At 40.9% G+C, this 22398-nt stretch overlaps 2 protein-coding genes across 5 annotated transcripts in view; one reads left to right on the top strand and one right to left on the bottom strand.

The window, feature by feature from the left end:
• Nucleotides 1–6787: 6787 nt before the first annotated feature.
• Nucleotides 6788–17214, top strand: Bond (elongation of very long chain fatty acid james bond protein). Of its 2 annotated transcripts, none has more exons than XM_076421780.1 (7): nt 6788–6941; nt 9937–10032; nt 10975–11165; nt 11417–11512; nt 11638–11694; nt 11943–12185; nt 12649–17214. In XM_076421780.1, exons 2-7 carry the CDS (start codon nt 9972–9974, stop codon nt 12805–12807), a joined length of 807 nt encoding a protein of 268 aa, XP_076277895.1. In that variant the 5' UTR covers nt 6788–6941; nt 9937–9971; the 3' UTR covers nt 12808–17214. The 2 variants fall into 2 exon arrangements, with proteins under 2 accessions (XP_076277895.1, XP_076277896.1); XM_076421781.1 differs by having other exon boundaries at nt 6892–7017.
• The window catches only part of Sit (stuck in traffic), a 57419-nt gene continuing 50294 nt past the window's right edge, over nt 15274–22398 (bottom strand). For all 3 annotated transcript variants that reach the window (XM_076421777.1, XM_076421778.1, XM_076421776.1), the window contains 5 exons: nt 19314–19421; nt 18951–19222; nt 18611–18794; nt 18427–18542; nt 15274–18355 (listed from right to left, as the gene is read on the bottom strand). In XM_076421777.1, coding sequence (XP_076277892.1) covers nt 18113–18355; nt 18427–18542; nt 18611–18794; nt 18951–19222; nt 19314–19410 — 912 coding nt within the window. In that variant the 5' untranslated portion in view covers nt 19411–19421 and the 3' untranslated portion in view covers nt 15274–18112. The remainder of the gene's footprint in view (nt 18356–18426; nt 18543–18610; nt 18795–18950; nt 19223–19313; nt 19422–22398) is intronic.

Genomic DNA, 22398 nt, shown 5'->3' with positions numbered 1-22398 from the left:
ATCATCATTCGGACATGTATGTACATATAACGTTTTACACGAGGGACGAGGGTGTCCCAAAAATGTTGTACTTCCTTGAAAGGGGTGATCCTGGCGATTCTTGCAGTCATTTGGAGAAATCTTCCCCGCGTTTTTGTTGACGAGTTATTAGCGAAACACGCGGACCAATCGGAGCGCAGCTACTGTGGACGGATTCCGGCTCGACGATAGGTCTCGCTCAACGTGACGTCGATATTGGCCGAGCTGGAAACCGTCCGCTTTCGCCACGCTCCGATTGGTCCGCGTTTTTAATTGATAACTCGTTAACAAAGCCACCGAGAACGTTTTTGCAAAAGGAAAAAGTTGTTTCAATTGACCTCAGCAATCACTCCTGGTGATGTTGGGAAACAGTTGTTGCACTGGAGCAGAGGTGGGCATTATTTGGCGAAAAAAATATTTGAAATACTATTTAATATTTTGGATATTATTTTGCTCAAAGAAAATAGTATTTTATTTGAACAATCTAAACGTTGAAATAAAATATTTCTATTTGAACAACTGAACCTCGAAATAAAATAGTTCTATTTATTTGAACAATCTGAACCTCAAAATAAAATATTTCTATTTTAACAATTTCATCCACAAAATAAAATATAATATTTTATTTTTTGCGTCGTTATACCTAATACTTTCAGAAATCGCATTACTTATTTAATATTTCTTATTTTAGCAATAATGTAAAGAAGAAATGGTACTTGCTATAAGAAACTATATCATTTGCCACATTTTCGTTTTATTTTTTTGTTTGACTGCTGCTATTCGCATACAACAAGGTGCAGCGTTCCAAATTGGAATCTGTTAGGGTGCTCCTTCGAGGACAACTATAAGAAACTATATCATTTGCCACATTTTCATTTTATTTTTTTGTTTGATTGCTGCTATTACTGCGTATATCCACTTCAGCTCACAGCATGTGCCTACTGATTGTGAGGTTTGTTGATAAACATACAGTGTATCTTATCACCAGGAAACTGTCTATACTCAGATATCTATTGAATGCGAACCATTATTTTGAGCAATATTTTCAAATTCTTTCAATATTCTTAAAAATATTGAAAGTATTTTCAATATTCTTAAAATATTTTCAATATTCTTAAAATAAAATACTATTTTTCAAATACTATTTTCAAAAATTACTGCAACAAATAAAATATTTTATTTTTAAAAATTACTGCATCAAATAAAATATTTTATTTTCAAAAATTACTGCATCAAATAAAATATTTTGTGTGCAAAGTTGTACAGACACTGTAAAATAATTGGGATTATTTAATATTTACTATTTCAAATACTATTTTCCGCAGCTCTGCACTGGAGTTGCTATCGTTTGCATATGTACGTATTCCGTGCTTCATTAGAAAGCGATGAAGGGTTTAGTAGACAAATTTATGATCTAGGGGTCGATTTAAACACATCGGTCAATGAATTATGAATTGTTAACTGAATTTAGGATTAATTTTTTGACGAAGCGTTAATTTTTTCCCGTGCAGATTGTATCTTATGATTTCATTTTATGACATATAATCGATAATGTTCAACGTGCTATCTGCATTAGGATGTTCTTACGTCAGTGGTCGGCAACGGCAGTGTCTTCTCAGCCCGATCTCGATTCGCTACGCTTTCTTTCGTCTCGCTCCCCGTGACGGCCCTAGTCCTCGAAGCAGCTCAGGCGCGTGCCTATCCCAGACTGTATGAAATGCGCGTGGCCCATTAGGGCGACACCCGTATCAATAGGTTCCCAGTTAGGTACGCGCCTGAGCTGCCTCGATGACAAGGGCCGTCACGCGGAGCGAGACGAAAGGAACCGTAGCGATCCGAGATCGAGCTGAAAAGACACTGCCGTTGCCGACCACTGTCTTACGCTATGTAGCAGGAGGAAAAGTGAAAAAGATTCCTTCGTTCGACAATTTTATTTCCTTGCGTTAACGACGATTTTTTTTATTGTTCTTCAGCCCTTGAAAGTGGACGGAAGAGGAAATTGGACAATTTTTCAGATTTCAATGTTTCCGCAGAGTTCAAAAAATTTAATTTTACTTTCCAAACTTGTATCAGGTTGTAAAGAAAGAAATGCAGGATTTTTGTTTCTTTGTTTTAATTGCAATTTTATACCAATAAATATTTACCTTAATTTAATGAGCTATATGTCACTTTAAAGCTTGTTTTACGCTCTATGTAATTATGCTTTTGATATTTGATTTTATTCAAATTTTTATCAAATTATTTGGCTTTTATTTCAGGATGTCGAAACGCGATTTTCGCATTATTTTTTTCTATGACTTCAAACTAGGCGGAAGTGCCGCCCAAGCGGCTCGGAATATCACTGAAGTATGGGGCGGAAGTAATAGTTTGAACTCATAGGAAAAGATAATGCGGAAATCACGTTTTGACATCCTGAAATAAAAGCCAAATAATTTAATAAAAATTTGAATAAAATCAAATATCAAAAGCATAATTGAGTAGAGCGTAAAACAGGTTTTAAAACGACATATAACTCATTAAATTAAGGTAAATACTTATTGGTATAAAATGGCAATTAAAACAAAGAAACAAAAATCCTGCATTTCTCTCTTTACAACCTAATAACTCGTATTTGAAGATTCAAGTTTTCTCTTCGTAACGAGTCAACAAACTTCGACGCACGATTTTTTCGCTTGAAATATTGCTTCATGTTCATAAGAATGACAAATTATCGTTTCCCAACATGATAAATAATTAATTTTCGTATTGTGACGAACTCAATTTTTAATATATTCTCAACACACATACTGTCTATTATAGAATTTTTATGGGCATGACGTTGATTGACGTGGTCGAACAGAAAAAATCAGGGACGACTCGTGGCTGGTATTTGCTTATTTCATGGCTGTTTTGAATTGTGAATAGTTTCAGTAACCGAATACGTTACGAAATCTAGAGAGAGCTGTCTGATATTCGATAGTTGATCAAATCATACTATTCGATTCTCAATGGAACTTACTGATCTTTCTCTAATTACAGCCTCTGTTAACTACTGATCAAAAGTCTGCAGAAAGACCATCTTATGGTAGTTAAGTTGAAAGAAACATTTTTTTAAAGCTCTTTGTCGGTTTTGTCACTTAAATAAGAGACGCATACAGAATACTCGTTTTATTGGCCTGTATTGTGCATAGAAAGGTATGGTAATTTATAGCGATGGTAGGGATAACTGACATTTCGAAGAATGCAGAAGCCAATGAGAATGGTCAGTTGACTTGACAAGTTCCCGTTTCATAAATATAACTGTTTACCACATTTTAAACATTAATTGTTGGATTTGAACTGCCGAAAGATTAAGGAAGGTGTGTGCACCCCGACTGTGCACAGTTTCATTATTGTAACTTCTTCCGTTCTCCAGGACAAAGACCGTCAACTCGACTGAATCGAGCTTTTAGAAGTTTTAACTTATAACTGCATGAACATCAAAAGTATCAAAGTTTAATTAATGGCTATAAACAGCTAAACGGTCGGTGTAAATGCATGCAAAGTTTCATTATTGCGAGTTCATCCAACCCGAAGAGAAAAAATCACGACCCTAACTGGTAAATCGTCTAAATCAACCGTTTAAGTAGAAAAGCCTCGCAGTCGTTCGTCAAAAGGCAACAAATGCAATTAATTTGTCCCATAGCGGTGCATCCGACTGCATATCGAAACGTCCAATCGGTCGGTTGATTCCCGTGCATTTAATCACAATTGTCCCGCGGTCTATCCGATCGATCGTATCGGAAATGTCAGCGGAACCGCAGAAACGCTAAAGTGATACACACGGCCGGGCAACGAATCACTGGTGTGTGTTTTTCATTTAAACGCGACCCAATCAGAATCCGTTTCGAACTGGCACGATACCGGATCAAAATAAAGAAGATGCGCCCGCTTATGGAGATCGTTCTTCGAAAAACTGTCGCCGACAATTGCCACCGTATATTATCACTAACAATTCCTTCTCCGCTTTACGCTACGGGGGTAGACTCCTTTTTCCAGGATTGCGGGATTCGCCTTCTCATTTCACGATAATATAATACAAGCACGGGCTTTTTCAGTAGTCAAAAACGCTAGATAAAAGTACGATCTAGGGCGCGATCTCCCTCAAAAGTCCTATTTTTCCGTTTACAAGACGTAATTTGCATTATCCGGAAGCATACAACTGCGCACATAGCTATGGAAATAGCCGAATGATGCAAATTATACCTCGTAAACGAAAAAATAGGACTTTTGAGGCAGATAGCGCCCTAGATCGATCTTGTTGTTGACTAGCGTTGTTGACTAGGGAAAAATCCACAATTCATCCACAAAATCATGCAATTCTGGAAACGAGTTTACTCCACTAAGGAAAGTTTCTGTGTAGCTGCTGCAATTTTGAATTATTGTAGGTAATTTTTATTTTACATAAAAATCCACAATCTGTACATCAGTCTCGTAGTTCTAGCGTTCGTAATATTAGAACGGTCGAATAAATCGGGTCCGAGTAATGAAGTCGGTCATCGATACAAGGAGTTATGGCGTCGGTTCATCTTTCGTTCGCATGCACGAGCATCTCTCCGCTCGTTCACCATTCCCCGGCGACTCGGGCGTGGAGGAACAGCAAGCCGACCAGACGAACCCAGTGCCGGGTTCGGAAACCTTGCCGAGGCATCCCGTTGACTTACTTCGCAACAAATCCGCCGGCAGCCATCGCTAAAAACCTGCCCACAGAGTTTACTCGATTTATGGGGCTCCCAAAGAAACCCCATGGAAAGTCGTACGGCCGTCAATCCTAGGCCGGGCCTTCCATCCGCTGAAAAATCATTCGTTTAAGGCTCCGTAATTCTTAGCTATTAAATCTGTACGAGGAACAACGAGACGAGCAAACTTCTGCTTGCAAACTTTGCTCTCGTCCTACTTGACGCTTTATTATCCTGTACAACTGTATCTCGGGAAATGCAATGTTATGCTATATTTTTTGCCATTTAAAACAGCACGGGCAAAACACGAACGTGTGCTCGAGAATCACACCACGTCGCAAATAGTAGAAAAAGATTTTGTTTTCGTGTTAAGCTGGTTCCTTGAGAATTTTCCGAGCCTAGCACACAGAGCCTTTTCGTGTCCACAGTGCCATTATTTTGCAGAGGAACGGTAATTAATAATGCGTCTGCGTATCTCGAGTATCTTGAGGAGGGCTCGATGAATAGCCTGTAAAATATCTCGCATTAGCTTCTACGATAAATTGTGGCTTTACCAAAAGTTTGACGTACCATTTTCCAAAGTTGTGCAACATTTCTGAGACTCCGATTCCGGCATTTTGTCGGGAAGTTCAAATTTTTGCATTAACGTGTCAGGTTTGCTAAAAAAAAATTAACAAATTTCCAACTTTTTTCAGCTCTATGTTTCCAAATAGTTCAGTCCATCGAAGACTCCAGCTTCCCGCTATTTTGCTGAGAAAAAAACATTAAAAAATACATTCTTATTACTTTTTATTAATTTTCTGATTTTACCATATAAAGTGACCAAGCTTCGTGACCTCTGTTGGACTCCAGCTCCGTCATTTTGCAAAGCGAACAACCTAAGAAATTCATATGCATATGTAAATATGTATGCAAGTTCAAGTTAGTAAAGATTTAGTATTAGCATGCTGGTTTTTCCTTAACAAATTACAAAAGACACGTTTTAATCTTCGAAATTTGTGGGGCTGCCCCTTCTCAGGCTAAATTCTTCCTGGGTGATTGCACCGTACAAATGAGAAACGTTGACACCTCGATCAATTAAACACAGCGGATTACAAACTATACATAGCTGCGTTTCCCAATCGATGGAGGCAATTTTAAATTAGCATAAAAATCGGCAGTCTAGCGATTACCTCTTCTCCGACCGCGAGCATCGCCACCTCCAGAATCCATTCTGGCTCCGCGTCACTCCTCTTCCACGTACCACGGGGCCCGTGTCGTCATTGTTTTAACTCTGACAAGAGGTTAACGGGCCAAACAAGCCGGCTCGGTCTTTATTCCGGTCAAACAAGCCGGCCGTTTACGAATTTCGCAAATACATCGTCGCCTGCATCGCCAGCAAATATTCCGTCGCCCCGACCAATCTCTTGAACGTTCACCTCTCGACGAAATGATGCAACCTGTCGATCACGCGTTACACTTATACCAATTTCTGCGTATACAATTCAGCAATCTCGGCTCGATCCTTGGTTGCGCTCGGGGGCCCGACGCGCAACGACGGCGACCTTAATCGTCCGCGAGGAGACATTCAGCGAGCAGGCGCAGGTCCGCATGCAAAACAAACAAGTCGTGCGTTGATACCCGATAACTGGACTCCTAGACTTTCATCCGTTGGTCCACTTAAAAGCTACCGTTTCAAGGAACCAGCCAACAACTTGCCAGACTTCCATCGACGCCCGACAAGAACGGCAGTGCTCTCCGTTCCTCAACTCCCTTTTGCAATCTGGACCACTTGGATTCGTTCCGATTCGAGGATAAAGGACTCTTCGAGGTCTCCGAAGCTCCCGGAAGTCTAGGTTGGTCGAGCTCGCAGTGTTGAAAGCAGTTGTTTTGTGCGCCGCGGACCGTGTGTGCAGTCTTCGGTAAATCGCGTTGAAGTGTCGGCACCGCGACCTTGAGATCGTAGAACGCTCCACGACACTGTCCTGCATCTTCACCCCTTCCTCTGTCACCGAGCTGACCCCCAGTCAGCTAGCGGAAGCGATGATTTAACGACGAGCTAGCGAACATAACGGTGGTGGGGTCGAACCGTGGGACATCGGGGTTTTGGTCCTCTTCAACGCGACTTTCGACGTTGGATGATCAGTTTTTGGTGAGCTGTTGCTCCTTCACCACCATCCAGCTCTCCTGGGTAACACTTCTTCGGCGAACTGACTGGAGACTGGTCGAGACACGGCCGGAAATAAGGTGAGCCAGTTTCGAACACGGCTCTATTCTGATTCGGTTCTTTCGAGTCTTGATCTGGAGCATCGGGCAAATTCAGGTGCATTTTATTATTTAGACATGCGACGAAATGCAGTCGGTTTTCCGATTTTCGGAATTATCGGTCCTCCGATTTTCTAGGTTATTTCACTTTTGACGTTTCGCCTCGGTTCTTCGGTGTTAGTTTCACATCTATCTCATACGAGATTGATTGACACTTGTCCATTCGCTGATCGGCCGGAGTAATTGATGAATGGAATGGAATGGAATGGTTGCATCTTCACAGAAATCTGCGTTTCCGCTTGTCTCCGTGTTCCTTTACTTTTCACGTTTGGATTTGCTTTCTTTGTAATGCTGTACGATAGAATTTATTTCGCACAAGATTTATCGACGTTTGTCCATTTCATAATTGTTTGGAGTAATTGACGAATTTAATGGAATAGTTGCACTTTTACGGGAATGTGTGCTCGGAGTGTTTTAAATGTAATCACTAGACTGTGGATTTTTATGTGAAATCAAAATTGTCTCAAGTTCATTTATTTTCTTAATAACTTGATAGAGTTGAAAACAATGCAACAGTATTTAAAGTCCTTCGTACACGTTCACTATTTAACAAAATCCGCAGTTTGGTAATCAATCCCCATGTTCCTTTACGTTTGACGTTTTGACTTGCTTTTCTGTAATGTTGCACGATCAAACTGATTTTAAACAAGATTTATTGACCCTTGTCCATTTAGCGATCGTTTGAAGCGATTGATTAATGCAATTGAACGCTGCGCTTTGCTTCAATAGAATAGAGGTGCGATGATTTTCTACGTTTCTCGACTTACCGATGTTTGGTTACCAGTTACAACATACTCGACCATGTTGAAATTAATTTCATGATCGGTATTAAATCATTAATAATTGTAAATATTTGAGTGTAATAGAATGCGATTCTTTGCCATTCGTATAATGAAACGTGAAGTTCTGCTTTAACAAAATAAAGATATTTAATTATTGACAATTTTATATCATATGTTCGAGTATAATGGAATGTTACGAAGAGTGCAACGTCTTGCAAATGTAATCGAAAGTTGCATGGACAGCAACACCTCGCGAACATAATGCAATGAAAACCCATTGCAATGTAGAGCCAGACGTTGTTTTGAAATATTGGAAAGTTAATTCCGATCGGTCTTCATTCATTAGCAGTTTGAAACAATTGACAGCGTGTTAAATGGAAGCGATCGCTCTGTTGACTTTTGCGTTGTTAATACTAATGATATGGTCGGTAATAAACCGGTAATAGACCGGTTTCATAATTGACGATACGCGGAATCGAATGTTGATCGAATGAAAAATAACGAGAAGAACTTAACTACGTATTCATGTACAGCACAATTATAAAAAACATAGATACAAATATGTAGATTAGAGATCAGTAAGCGTCGTGTATCATCCACAAAAAGTGTTTCTTATTTATAGAAGTGTAACCAGTTCTAATCTCTGTGAGTGTGCCTTAGGCTATCGCCAATGTAACCTAATGAAAAAAAACAAATGTAATGTTAAAGATCTTGGGGATTATCTTCTTCCTGGCTCTTGCATTATTCGTTCCGAAATTGATTTCGTTTCGCCGATTGAGAACGATTTCATAGATTGTTGCTCCATTTCTGCGTTCGCACGCGACTCGTCCCCGATTCCGTTTTGTGCAACGTGTTCGAGCACGCTTTCGCAAATTTTCTGTTGTCTTCGCACTGGTGACATACTTGAAACGTAACGCGCTTCAAATTATTTGTAGCCATTTTAGCAAATTCATGTTAAAATTCAATAAACTCTCCTATAACACGGAGTCAAAATTGCGATTTGATTTCTATCAAATTCAATTCAATTTGTATACAATTTGTTGCAATATTTACAACGAACTAATCGATTTCCTAATTAAAAGTGTCCGAATATTACTGTATATGTAAGAAAGTGTTAAGGCAAGGATCCTAAAAATGACTTTATGGTACGCTCGACCATCTAGGAGGTTCTCAGTACATAATTTCTTTCTTAGTATCGAAACCATTGCCATTTCACAGTGATTACCCCGGTACTTGCGCTTACTCAAAAAGTGAGAACAGTAAGAACCTTCAGACATGACAGTCGTACACACGGTACATCAGGCTAGTAGGGTGGTCTTTCGATTATATTGGGTATGGGAATAAGTTTCCGGCCTTTTGGAGATGTCGTTGTACTTAAGTACCGATCGCGTATTTGATGGAACGTAGTACATGTTTTTGAAAGGTCTATGTCTAAGCTTCAAAACGCAGTTAGTGGCAATGGTTTCGAGCGTCAACAGCAGTCAATTTTTCGCGTGAAAAATGTCGACTTTTGTTCCAAGTAAGCAGCATTTGCGGGAAGTTATGTTGCATTATCTTGTTTTAAAGAAAGGTGTTATGAAAAAAAAGGTGTTTTGTTATATATTTACTATATTATATTTATTATATATTTACGGGGACGATGCTCCTTTAAAAACCATGATTTCGACGCGACGTAAGGGCAAAGATTGCGATGATGTGCCAAAAACTCCAAAGATACAGATTTCTCAGCATTACTTGATGGAAATCCACGTCAAACACTTGCAGAACTGTCAATTGAATTAAACGTCGATCGATCCACTGTTCGAAAACGTTCTCACGCTATGGGAATTGTTTATACGCTTCTTTTCAACAAAAGGCCGGAAACTTATTACCATACCCAATATAATATGTATAGACGGCACCAAGTGCAATATCTAAAGTCTAAAGGGCTATACTCAAACATCAGTCTAGTCCTTAACAGAAAAGTACATGAGAATATTGTATATTCTATATATTATAATACATATTATATTATATCTCATATAGTCTATCAAAATAGTTGTTCAGACAGACGTTCTTCAAAACATATTTGAAGGTCATTCAAATTGCAGGTGGTTGCGTTAATCAACAATACTAAGGATATTTTTTTGTTGCAGAATTCATTTGAACAAGTAACTAATAGCCCGCCAAGATGACGAGCCTAATTCACATGATGGTCAGCAACTACAAAGAGATCGAGGAGATCAACAAAGGTAATTTCTGAAGACGCCTAAACGACGCGAAACGAATTTCGCATTTTACGCTTTTTAACGTAATCGTTCGTAAAGAACCTATTACTGTAATCTATTGTCCGCGATGGCAAATTGTTGCTGATGTGACCACTAATTGCTGCGATAACTCATGCAAATTTTCTATGGTCTAAATATATGATAGACTAGCTTTTGCCCGCGGCTTCGCACGCACAGAAAACCGTTTAATGCCCTCGATATTGTTTCTCCATATAAAACCTTTTAACCCCCCATTCACCCCTATAGAGTTTTAATTTTATGTCATACCGCAATCTTAGATTTCAAAACCCCTTTTCACCCCCTTAGGGGATCAATTTTTTAAAATGCCGGAATAGGTGTTTGATTAATTATATCAAAGAGCATTACGACCAAGTATGAAGTAAATCCGACCACGAACAAAATATTCCTCATACAAACGTTGCAACCCCTTTTCACCCCCTTAGGGATTGAATTTTTTAAAATGCCGAAATAGGTGTTTGATTAATTATATCAAAGAGCATTAAGACCAAGTACGAAGTAAATCCGACCACGAAGAAAATATTCCTCATACTAACTTTGCAACCCCTTTTCACCCCTTTGGGGATTGAATTTCGAAATATCCTTTCTTATCCCTTGTATAGATCATAAGGGAAACCTCTGTGCAAAATTTCAGCTTTCTAAGTCCAAGGGTTTAGCCTGGGCGTTGATAAGTGAGTCAGGACTTCGCTTTTATATATATAGAAGATAAACGAATAGTGTAGTCGATTCGGAACGACTCGATGTAGCAGTCATTTGTTTCAACCTTTAAGTAATTAGCTATACGTTTACACAAATGCAAATATCATGGAAATCTTTTTCCATGACGAAAAAGATATTTACATCGCGGAGAAATATGCAAAAATATGTGATAAATGGCTGACTTTTCAGTGATCAAGGTGAATACGTGGCCATTGATGGCGTCTCCTGGACCTATGCTCTGCATCGTGGGATCGTATTTGGCGTTCGTTTTGAAAGTTGGCCCGAGGATGATGGAGAAGAGACCAGCTTACCAATTAAACGGGCCTTTGATCGCTTACAATGCTTTCCAAGTCTTGTTCAGCATATGGCTCACAAATAATGTAAAGAAAATGCGTTTTTTGTATTCCGCGATGTTTAAAATGCGATGTTGCATTCATTTGATTACATTTACATTTCATTTGCACCGTTATGAATCTCTTAAATAACAATGTAGCTTTGTCATTTTAGTAAACGTTAATGCATTGGAATATCGAAGCATTGAAACATTGAGATATTGAAATTATAAGCAAGTTGAAAGATTGAAATATTGTAGAATCAAACCTGATAATAATTAATCAGATGTTCTTTTCAGGCATTTCACCCTCTTATAGTAGGCGCGATTCTCTCGCCGAGATGCGGCATATCAAAAGGGGGCCAATCGGCGACAGACTTGGAATTGCAATCTGTGGTAAGTTGATCTCCGATAAACAGCAAACCAGTTTTTAGTATTCATTCGACAAGCAATAAGCTGCTATAAAGTGAAATAAACTGCAATGATCTGCAATTAACGCGAACCTATTTCTGTCGAAACAGATATCATCGAGTGCCTGGTGGTACTTTATGGCGAAAATGAGTGAACTTCTCGACACGGTGAGTAGCAGTATTAATAGTCATCATTAGATTGCGGATTTTATGCATTTACAGCAAAAATCAATAGGGGAAAATATATATAATAAAGCAGTGAAAACATTAAACGAATGTTTCTTGTAGCGGAAGTAGATAATTTTTATTTTACATAAAGATCCGCAGTCTAGTCGTCGTGATCAGTAATTTTCTAAATCGATTAAGGGACGAATACAATTGTAATTCTTTCTTTAAATTGATTTTCTTCTATGTAGGTCTTCTTCGTTCTCCGAAAGAAGCAGAATCAGATCACTTTCCTCCACGTCTATCATCACACGATGACAGCTGTAGTTTCTTGGACGTATGTCAAGTTTCTTCCCGGTGAACAGTGTGCCCTTCTTGGCCTAATCAACTCGTTTGTGCACGTAGTCATGTACGCGTACTATTTAATTGCTGCGTTAGGCCCGCAGTATAAGAAATACTTGTGGTGGAAGAAGTACATCACGTGGCTCCAGCTGGTAAGTGAACTTTTAATTACTGATTTGCATTGGCCCTTTTCATCGATGATCCTCAATTTTATTCTTCCATTGACTTCTTTCCAAAGCGTCTACTTTGCTATTCAATCAATAATAGTACTATTGTTTAATATCAGCCAGAAGATTTCAAAAACGCTCTATATCCGTCCGTCAAATAGAACAGAAATGATTTTAATCTTGTACAAGGTCAACAGCGTTCATTTTAATCTAGATTATTCGATTTCATGCAGTTCTGTATTTAATCAGCTCTCATTTAAGCAAGAAAAGTCCGCTTGAATTTGATATTCAATTACAATTATTATTACAATTATTATTAAACGACTACAAGAACGCGGAAAGCAGGAGTTTAAAAACATATTTATACCAGTCTGACCGCTTTTTTTGATAAATTCCAATTAAATGGTAGTATAACAACTCTCAGCTAATGTTTTTTTTCCATCTCCAGGTGCAGTTTGTTATAGTGCTAGGCTACCTGATAATGGTATTGATGATGGACTGCAAAGTGCCGAAGGCACTGACGTACTTCATGATGACAAACATGGTAATCTTCCTCTACCTGTTCGGCGACTTCTACAGGAAAGCCTACAAGCCGAAGAGAGTCTAATGTTTCGCCGGACACGTACCAACACGAATCAACAGGAAGACAACGCGGTGATAGTGTGTCGTTGGTATTGCATCGAAACTTTACAGAAGTGCTGGAGAAATGATTATCGTGTGGCCACCGGGTTTACATGTATCAGTGCGTTCGGTAACGCGGTCCAAGAAAGTATCAATTCAGAATGTGGTTGATGGGGACACTCGTTTTTCTGGCAAAGAAGACCTTAACCGAGCTGTTGCGATGGTTCTGTTACACTGGAACGGGGACAGGTGAAGAGTACTTTCAGCGTTGTCAACACGTTCGCTTAAAATGTTTTACTAAACGCAACGTTTCTCCCTCATAAAATATTGTAACAGTTTAGCAGAAGATAGTCACAAGATCTCTGGATAGTTTCATTACACAAACGGATAAAATTCATTTGACTATCTTTGAGTAAACTGCGGGCGCGTGGACGTTACGTATCTGATGATGCTGGTTGCGAACTTGTTAACAGATGAATACTTCTACTGTTCTGTCACACGTAGAAGAGACAATAGAAGACGAAATAGAACTATGAGCCGCTTCTTCAGCATTGATAACCAAGCGAAATAGCAGCCTACCTGAAAGTAGAAACACGTTTTTCTTGTGACAATTGTTAACATTCTCTCAAATACTGCAGTATATTTTGACACGATATTATCAACAATTGGACATGTTTAAAAAATGCCGAGACTCAGAATTGTTCATAATGTTATTAAGAGGTATACTGTTATTTTTGGAAGGGTCTGCAGAATCTGACGAGGATTTTCCTTGATCCGGGACCGAAATCTGAGAAGATAACGGGCCTATAGGTAATCTAGGCCAATGGGACAATGGGACTAGAGATGCGTCTGCGATTCATCTTTTACTGTTTGGGTGGGGAAAGACGCAAACACAGCCGAGCTAGACCGAACCCACATCGCCCGAGGCTCTTCTGGTCCGAGTTGGCTGTGACCCAAAAAGAACTCGGCTCAGAGAGACACACACAGAGGAATCGCGAACTCTTAAGCTACGTCCACATTTGTCGTCGCAACAAAATAATTCGCAAAATAATTCGTCCCAAAATGAAAATTGTCTGCATCAATTCAGTCAGACATTCATTCCTTTTCTTAATTATTTGAATTAGTTGAAAATGATACAACAATGTTTTTAAATTCTTCAAATGCTGTTACTATTTTGTTAGAAATGCGTAAAATCTGCAGTCTAATAATGCTGTCTATTTCCATACTGGACAATTCTGACGAATTCTTTCAGAAAATCACTATGAACACTTCTGTGAGTCATTGTCGCTTCCACTTGGTTTTCTAAATACTTCTGATAGAGACAAATTTGAACAGTTTCAAAAGATTCATTACGATTTCTGGATCGAATAAAATTAAACTTGGTTTGCAACGAAATCTAGTTTTCGAGGTGATCGGATAGCAAGTATCGGTAACGAGCTGTGGAAACAAATGTGGGCCGAGCTTTACACTCTGCCACGCGCCTCCACGGGAACGGTAACTGTTTTTTATACGTCGGGCAACTTATGCTTTGACCTGCTGCCTCGATTACGGCTGACGATCTCTATTCATTCGCTGGAACGTGCCCAGTTGAATCATCTATTACCGTAATTTTCGATTACTTCCACTCGAGGCTAGCGATCGTCACGCCTTTCTGCTAATTTACATTCCGAACAGTGAATTTATGGAAACCTATCCTCTTTATCATTGTTTTCAGAAAACGAACAATTAAATAAGTCTGCTCCCAGGTCTATTTCAATCCAATTCTTTAGAGAAATGTCTCGGAACAACAATGGTTCGAAATCTCAGTTTCATAGCACCAGCGATATTGTAACTTCGCTTTCACGGTCAATTTTACCGTGAAAATCGAAAGCTGAGAACATTTCTTCCGACTGAAGTTTTTCTCCGGGTTCTTAGGCGGACTTTGTTGCAATTCCTTGGAGACATTGTATTCGACTATTCACTATAAATGCGTAAAGGTCTGCAGTCTAGCAATACATAGTAATCGACAAAGACCGAGTCGACAGTTCGGTTGCCGCAACAGAATCGTCCGAACAAAGAACATGTTCGCCGGACCTACTTTTTTCTCATTTGTCCCGTGGTCTCCGGCACATCGGAGCTGACAGCCTCTTTTGTACGGGTTTTAATTTGAATTTCAGCGCGGCTGTCCGACGGAAGAATGGAATCTCTTAGCTTATGTCACCGAAATTGTTAACCGAGTGACGACATGCATATTTACGAGACTCACGGTCTACCGAACGGAACGTTTGACACGCGAAAATAATTCTCCGTGGAATGATTTTCAAGTTACCGATATCGATGGGTACGAGGAAATCGATTCCTCGGCATTGTATCTCGAATTGATAATCGACTCAGGCTGTGCCCGATGAAAGAGTCGATCGAATTTCGTCCAGTCGATTCGCTCGAGAACCGATAATCTTCTTTTGAGTAATGGTAAATTCGGTTTTCGAGCGAATCGACCAACTGTTTTTATTCGTGTAACAAATCTGTCGCGATTGACGGCGGATGAGAGAAACGCTGCCGTCAGCAGCGGCATGTGCGAACCATTTACATAGTTTATGTAATTTATGAAACACGGATCAGGTATGTAAATACAGATGACATTATTTATTAAACGTAGACGAGTCCTGAATTTCGTGCCCCTCCCTTCCGCTTCCTGCTGCGAGAGAAATCATTCATCGTTGTATATTCATTTCTATAATATTCGATAATTAGTTACGAGTTGATCCATTCTAATTTGCGAATTTGTTGCAAAGAGAACATCTATCTTATTGGAAAGGGACGTTGATGTAAATTAATTTCATAGATGAGGGGGATTTTAAAAGTATTTTGGTAAGTGGCGGTGCAAGAAAAATGACGAACGGTCCTCCAATAGTAGTCATTTTATTCTAAGCTATGTTATACATGCTTGTTATAATACAAAACGATACTGCTGTATAATCGTGTATCTCCGGCGAGCTTCGATCAACGAATCCAGTGTCTTCGGCGAAGCGTCCGACTTGTGCGAAGAGACGATTCGTTTCTTTGAGGCCGTGCCGCTGAACAAGAAGAATCTACTGCTATTTACATAACATGGTTCAGCTGTATCCATGCATAGAAAATTAAGATACCCGCGAGAAGCGCGATCTCTCGCGTGGGAATGCGATCGCTAGCTTTGGCAACTGGCAACGGCAGGTAAATATCGGGCACCGTTCGTTTGTTAGTGTCTAATCACTACGATGTACTCCCGACAAAGAAATCTTGAACGATTAAATTGTGTCCGTCATTTTATACAGATTTTTATCACGTATCTTTGACCTAGCGGAAACAGGTCAAGAAAGCAGATCGATTTCATTTTTTCACCTATGTACATTATAAATCTCCATTGTTTTTTCTTTAAAACAGACGGGATGTTTTAATTGCGTTTTAATAACTCGATGGCCTCCATTGACTTAATTTGTCAGAAGTATGTAGTAAATCTCAGTTCTTGACGTACGCATGTTTTATGAATTATATTCTTTCCTAGAAAGCAGACAGGAGATATTTCGATTTTATCTTAATGGTTCGATAACCTCGACCTATTGGAGCGTGGTTTGTTTCTTCGCGGGTGTTTGAGGTGAATTTTGAAATGTCTTCCACCAGGAACAGCAGAAGAAACATTTTCCCAAGACGTTGTTCAGCACTCACGGTCGGAGGAAGCTCAAAGCCATGATCTTTGGACATATTGATCATTGCCGTTCGTTCAGGTTGGAGCTGACAATTGGATCATTCATTTCGTCACGTAGTCATTAATCCTAGAAAGGCTAGACTTCTCGTTTCTGTATTAGAAGTAGCAACCTTCATTTTCAACTTTTCGCCATCATTATGACATCGCTACTTCCTATTTTTACATGTCTTATTACTGTCCAGAGCACGAGAGAAAACTAGCGGGAGGGGAACGAGGCAACAGGAACGCAAAGGCAATCTGAATGGTCAGACTTCTTTCCCCGTTCCCTATTTTCAAGATTCAAGCGACACATAAACTATATAACTTCTCCCCATTTTTACTATTTTATAAACGTTACCCAGCTAAAATCGACACTTTCACGATTCCCAAGGATATTACATTACTATTTTACCATCACCATCCTTGTCGAATCAAGACCAATTTCTAAATGACATCCTGAGTCACAAACACCGGATAATAATTTTTCCGAAAATTTTCCAACTTATAAAAATCATATTTTTCCAATTCAGTGTGCCAATGAATCACCTGTCTAGCTTCCTCTAGGGTCAAAGCCCAAATTCGCCGCTTGAAATGCATTTATTCATGCAAATGGCACTCATTTGCAATTACAATGCCGACCAATTGGTGAAAATCTAAAAATATCCTCCAAAAGATAAGAAAAAAAAACAGAAGAGAGTCTCGCCAAAACAAGACCTCGATTTTTCAGGAATTCCGTGCCGAAAAGAGGACAGCGAGAGTAAACCACGACAGATTAGGGTCAAGAAATTCTGTCGCCCGAGTACCCTAGGCTACACGAGTTTCTCCTCGATAATTGTTTGGTATGCGGTCGTGTGCGAATGGAGGAAAGCTAGCTAATGACGACAGGTCGTCGCTAAATGCAGGTAATTGACGCGCTCAAGTTGATCATTGGCTCCTCCGCGACGATCTATACCCTCTGGGATAGGCTAGGCTTTGATTTCGCGCGAGAACCTCGTTGCCATAAGTCGCTTCAGTCTAGTGAATTATTTTCAATGTCCGCCAAAACAATAATTCAATAAAAAGTTGCTTCGTGTAAATCTCAAAACTCAAAAGATCTGTATCATGCCAATTGTCGCGCCCTGATCACGAGGCTCGCACGAGAAAGATAATTTTCATCTGAATACAATTGCTCAGACTGACAAAAGCTCGAACTTGAAGCAACTAGGAGCACGCCTCTATCAAAACGCCGAATCCTATCGCATCTTTGCACTATCCAGGCCTAGTCCGAATTTACCCTGCCAAAGTTCAACAGTCATATTATAGAGAGTGGACCAGTTGTATGTACACGTTATCATCTCATCTCGTCGCTCTCTTCGCCACTTCCGGTCTCCCAGCACGCTCTCTGTTATTCTAGGGTCTTGTGGGACCACGGAGGACTTTCAAGAGTCTGCGACGAGTCGAATCACCACACCATGAGTCTCGAACATGGGAAAGCTCGTAGTACTTCTTCCAGCGGGACTGGACATCGACATTGTAGAAGAGAGATTGCAAAGGAATTTTGGTGGTTGTTTCCTTTCCTAGTCCTCGCGTTTTTTAGGTTCTTTTGGGATTAGTCTGCCTTCCCTTTTCCGTTTTGTAAGCACCCGTTGCTGGCCTTCTTGGCTGCGCCGTTTTCTTTCACCGCGGCCGACATCTTTCTCTCGCGTTGTTGGTACGCGTCGTTGTAGAAATCGGCGAAGAGGAAGTAGAAGAAGATCGCGTTTGGCAGGATCAGGTACAGCGACCATTTAGGGTAGTCGCAGTCGTAGATGACCAGCTGACAGCTGTGGAGGAAGGCGAGGCAGAATTGACCCTGTGGAACAAAGGAAAAATTCACAGTCCAGCGATAATTCACCATAGTGACCAGGAGGATTCTTGTCTCACCATTTGCAGGGTCGTTATGTACTTCTTCCACCACAGGTACTTCTGGTATTGAGGCAGCAACGCTGCCAACAGGTAGTACGTGTACATGATGATGTGCACGAAGCTGTTGATGACACCTTTGAAAAGAAAGAGCACCGGTGGGTTAATAAGAAATTTTGAAACAGAAACGTGTGACCGGACATACCTATGAAGGTGCCATGGCCTCCAGGATAATACTTGGTGGCTCCCCACGAGATCATAGGCATGACCGTGTGATGGTACAGGTGGAGGAACGTGATCTGGCTGTCCTTCTTCCGAAGCACGAAGAACACCGTGTCCAACAACTCGGAGATCTTCGCCAGGAAGTAAATGTACACGCCTCTAGCGACCTACAAAGTGAAACTGGTTGACAGATGTCAGACAATTTCGACGGAACGACGCGATCCAAAAACAATTTCGGCTAGTTGAATCGTGCAGATTTGAGGCAGACATTTTTAAAAAGATTTTTGGAAAGCTGGGAACGTAGTTAAGAAGATCGGGATTACCCTCATGGCTTCGGGCGAGGTGGAGAAGTCGACTGGCTGACATTTCCAGCTGTATTTCCGCAGCCAGGCTCCATCCAGACCCTCGTAGAAGAGCCAGCAGCTGAGCAGGACCTGCAGGAAATTGTAGACCACAAGGATGTTCCTTAATTGGTACGGTTTCCTGTGCTCCATCTGTTTGGGACCCCATGAGAGGCAGAAGTACAGGTAGCCGATCAAAAGACTGATACCTGGCACTGGAGATGCTATCATGAACCACTCTCTCGTCCGTGGATCTAGTAGGTAATATTCGGAAGATACAGTTGTACACTTTTTCGAGCGACTGTAGATATTCTTAACGTTTATAGCGTCCCGTAAGAAGCTTACCGGAGAGATCGGTGAACACATAGTGGTAGAATCGTACCACCGAGTTGTTGTAGATGTTGGACATCTTGTCGAGCGAAGGAGTACCGCTGGCGTTCATTTGGCAGTCGACTGAAACATAGAGGAAATTAAGATAGAGTAACAGCTACTTCGCATGTTATACAGTACGTAATCTAATCAAATTATCGACGCGATTGATTCACGTTAATAGGCATAAAGGATCCTTGAACTTGTTCTTCACGAAAATACAAATTTTCCAAGAGAGAAATTGTATAGAACATTTATTTCACACTTCTGACTGTGTCTGACCACGGTTGGCTGTTAGTGGAGTAATCAACATCTTTGTAATACTCGAGCTTTGTGCTTCAGCTAAAACGGTTTAGGAAAGATCTTTTTACCATTGAACCTCGCTTCATGGAGAACAATAAGTGTTCCCACAGAAACAGTGTTTAAATTCTCCAGGGCGATTAGTTCATTCCGACGTGTGCACGGTTTCGCAATGATCGGCGCGGACCGATTGCTCAAATATACATTCCCAGCTGAAATCTGTGTGTGAACCGGTTCCAATTCCATATCGAACTATTCGGCGCACGGTGGAAAGCAGGTGAAGGAGCGGTCAGTTTCGCTCGTTTTAATGACAGTGATTAAACGACTTGCTCAATGGCAATGTTATGCTCCACAAAAGAATCTCTACCATTCTCTTTTCTTCCGTGGGCCGTGAGCTAACAAACAATTACCGTAAATTGTCCACTAAAAACGAAGTACCTGTCCCTATCTATTCTCATCTGTATGCGAAACTGCTTCAACGTGACCATGAGTCACATGTATCTTTCAGTACTTTTAAAAAGTATCCTTTTTAGAATTGTGATTTTCATTTTGTGATGTGCTCGATGAATATCAGCGTAAAGATCGAGGCGTTGCCCGAGAGTGCTATTCCGGAGCGCTCCCATGGGCAAACGGTTGCTGGCAAGTGAGCACGCGAAGCTGGTTCCAAGTTCCAAGCAAATACTGCCGTTCAGCGGTTGCGTGAACGCGAACGAACTAACTCGTCGATCTGAGCGAGCAGTTCAAGCACCGTGAAATACCGTTCGATGGTAAGTTTGCAGCTGCTCGTGAAGTTACGACGAGCCTTTCCTCTCGACACAACTGGAACAGAACACCTGAGTAGAGGAGACCGTGACGGTAACGGCGCGCGGCGGGCGGCGCCAGAGGCAAGGCCACCTGGCGAACATTGGCCTGCAGGCTGTCTGTGGTTATGGTCGATCGTAAAACTCAAATACACAATGTTTTGTCGATTATCTGTCAATGGGACCTAGTCTGGGAAAAAGGGGTCCTTGAGTCTCCTAATTAGCGATCGTTAAATCTGTTGCTTTGAAAGCAGTGGTAATTGACGAAGCAATGTGGAACAAGTGGATAATTTTGAGAATAAGCGGATCGTTTCGAAAGAGAGACATTTTTGTATGTTTATGAGAAATAACTTGAGACTTTCCTAGGCTTTTAATATCGAAAGGCGTAAGATCCTCGGAGAGTTTCGAATCCTCCTTCGAAAGGAAGCCCCTAAAAAGGATTGAGAGGTTCTTTCGACGTCCCATAGTGTCGACAACCTATTTTCAAGTAAGTTCCCGCAACAATGACTTCTTCAATGTCCACAGGACTCTCTATTTTATTTTTCTTCGTGAATTCGAAAACCGCAGAGTTTTCATCGTCGGCTCAGTCTCAGGGGAAACGATCGACTGAGAAAAAACAGCGAACCGACGATTACGGTGATCTGTAATCGCTCACGTGAAGGATCAACGGTGGCCCAGTACGAAAGCTCCTATTAGACGAGCCATCGGAGCATCTCGTACCGGCTCTTTGCAGCTCGAGCGCTCAATAAGGAACACCGGCGGGTAGATCCACTCCGGAAGTTTAACAGCCAACGTGTACTTTACATCTAGCGACGTGCTCATTTTCTACTGATTTCCTGAGAAATGTTTGGCTCCGTACTTTCTCCCTGCAGGCTTCGATCTTCAACCTTTCATATCGCCGATTCCGCTTGTGCTTGAACTGAAAATATTTTTATCGATGAGTGAGAATAAAAAATTATATTCCTGGCGATACAGAAGTATTTGGACCACCGATAGCCGATTAAACGTGTCCGGCAGAAGCGCGTGAGTATTTTCATTAACCTAAATTTCCCTTTTTTCGTCGAGCGTGTGGAACACGTACCGTTCACTTACGTGTTGCAACTTCCTCCTAACACTGTTTATTAGCGATCCGTGTGCTGCTTCGTTACTCCAGAAACGTGGCACTCGTTTTCCTAACCCTGGAGCTACTTACATCTCTCTCGACCAAGTACCAATTATGCTTTAATTGTTCCTCAACCTTCCGCGAATAAAAGACCGTGTTTTCCCCGGTCGCGCTCGTATGGCCGGCCCTTTATTTCGCGATTATTCAACTTGCAAAAAGGAGTTCGATTATTCGATACTTAAAATTTTGCAAAATATTTTTAGTCAAATTGAATAACAGAAAATGCGAATCAATTTAGAACAATTTTTCCTGGCAGAAAATGAAGCTCTCGCTGTATGATCAACAATCTGTCAGGCGAACCCACGTGGACCACGATCAGCTGATCGGAAACAATCGAGTGCCGCATATTTCTCCGCTGAATCGCGGTGCAGTTTCAGCAATTAAAGTCTCGGCTCGTTAGTCGACCTGATGCTAATTAAACGGCTGGCGGAAGTGTGTCGGCGTTAGCTATGCCGCCGCCACGAATAATTAGATTGTCATCGATTATACTCGATAAAAAGCAAACCGTCCGTAAAGGTGGTTCACCCAACGGCGTTTGTCGATTTCGTATGATACGTAGATTCTAATGCGAACTTGATGCCGTGCGAATGTGTTACACGGGTGATATGTCAATACTACTTTCCAGGACAGGTTCCGACAGCTGCGAGGATAACCCGCTGGCGCTGATAGCATCATTCTAACAGTCAGCGACCTATATAACGACGGAAAGAAAGAAAGCCCGTGGACACCCAGTCGTCCAGGAATTCGTGGGCGTAGAAAGCGACGATACAAAGGCGGTGCAAGTAACTCAAACTCGTTT

Source organism: Lasioglossum baleicum, chromosome 4 (assembly GCF_051020765.1).
Source record: "Lasioglossum baleicum chromosome 4, iyLasBale1, whole genome shotgun sequence".
In the NCBI taxonomy this organism is placed as follows: domain Eukaryota; kingdom Metazoa; phylum Arthropoda; class Insecta; order Hymenoptera; family Halictidae; genus Lasioglossum; species Lasioglossum baleicum.
The sequence above is the reverse complement of the archived record's forward strand: the minus strand, read 5'-3'. Positions and strand labels throughout refer to the sequence as shown.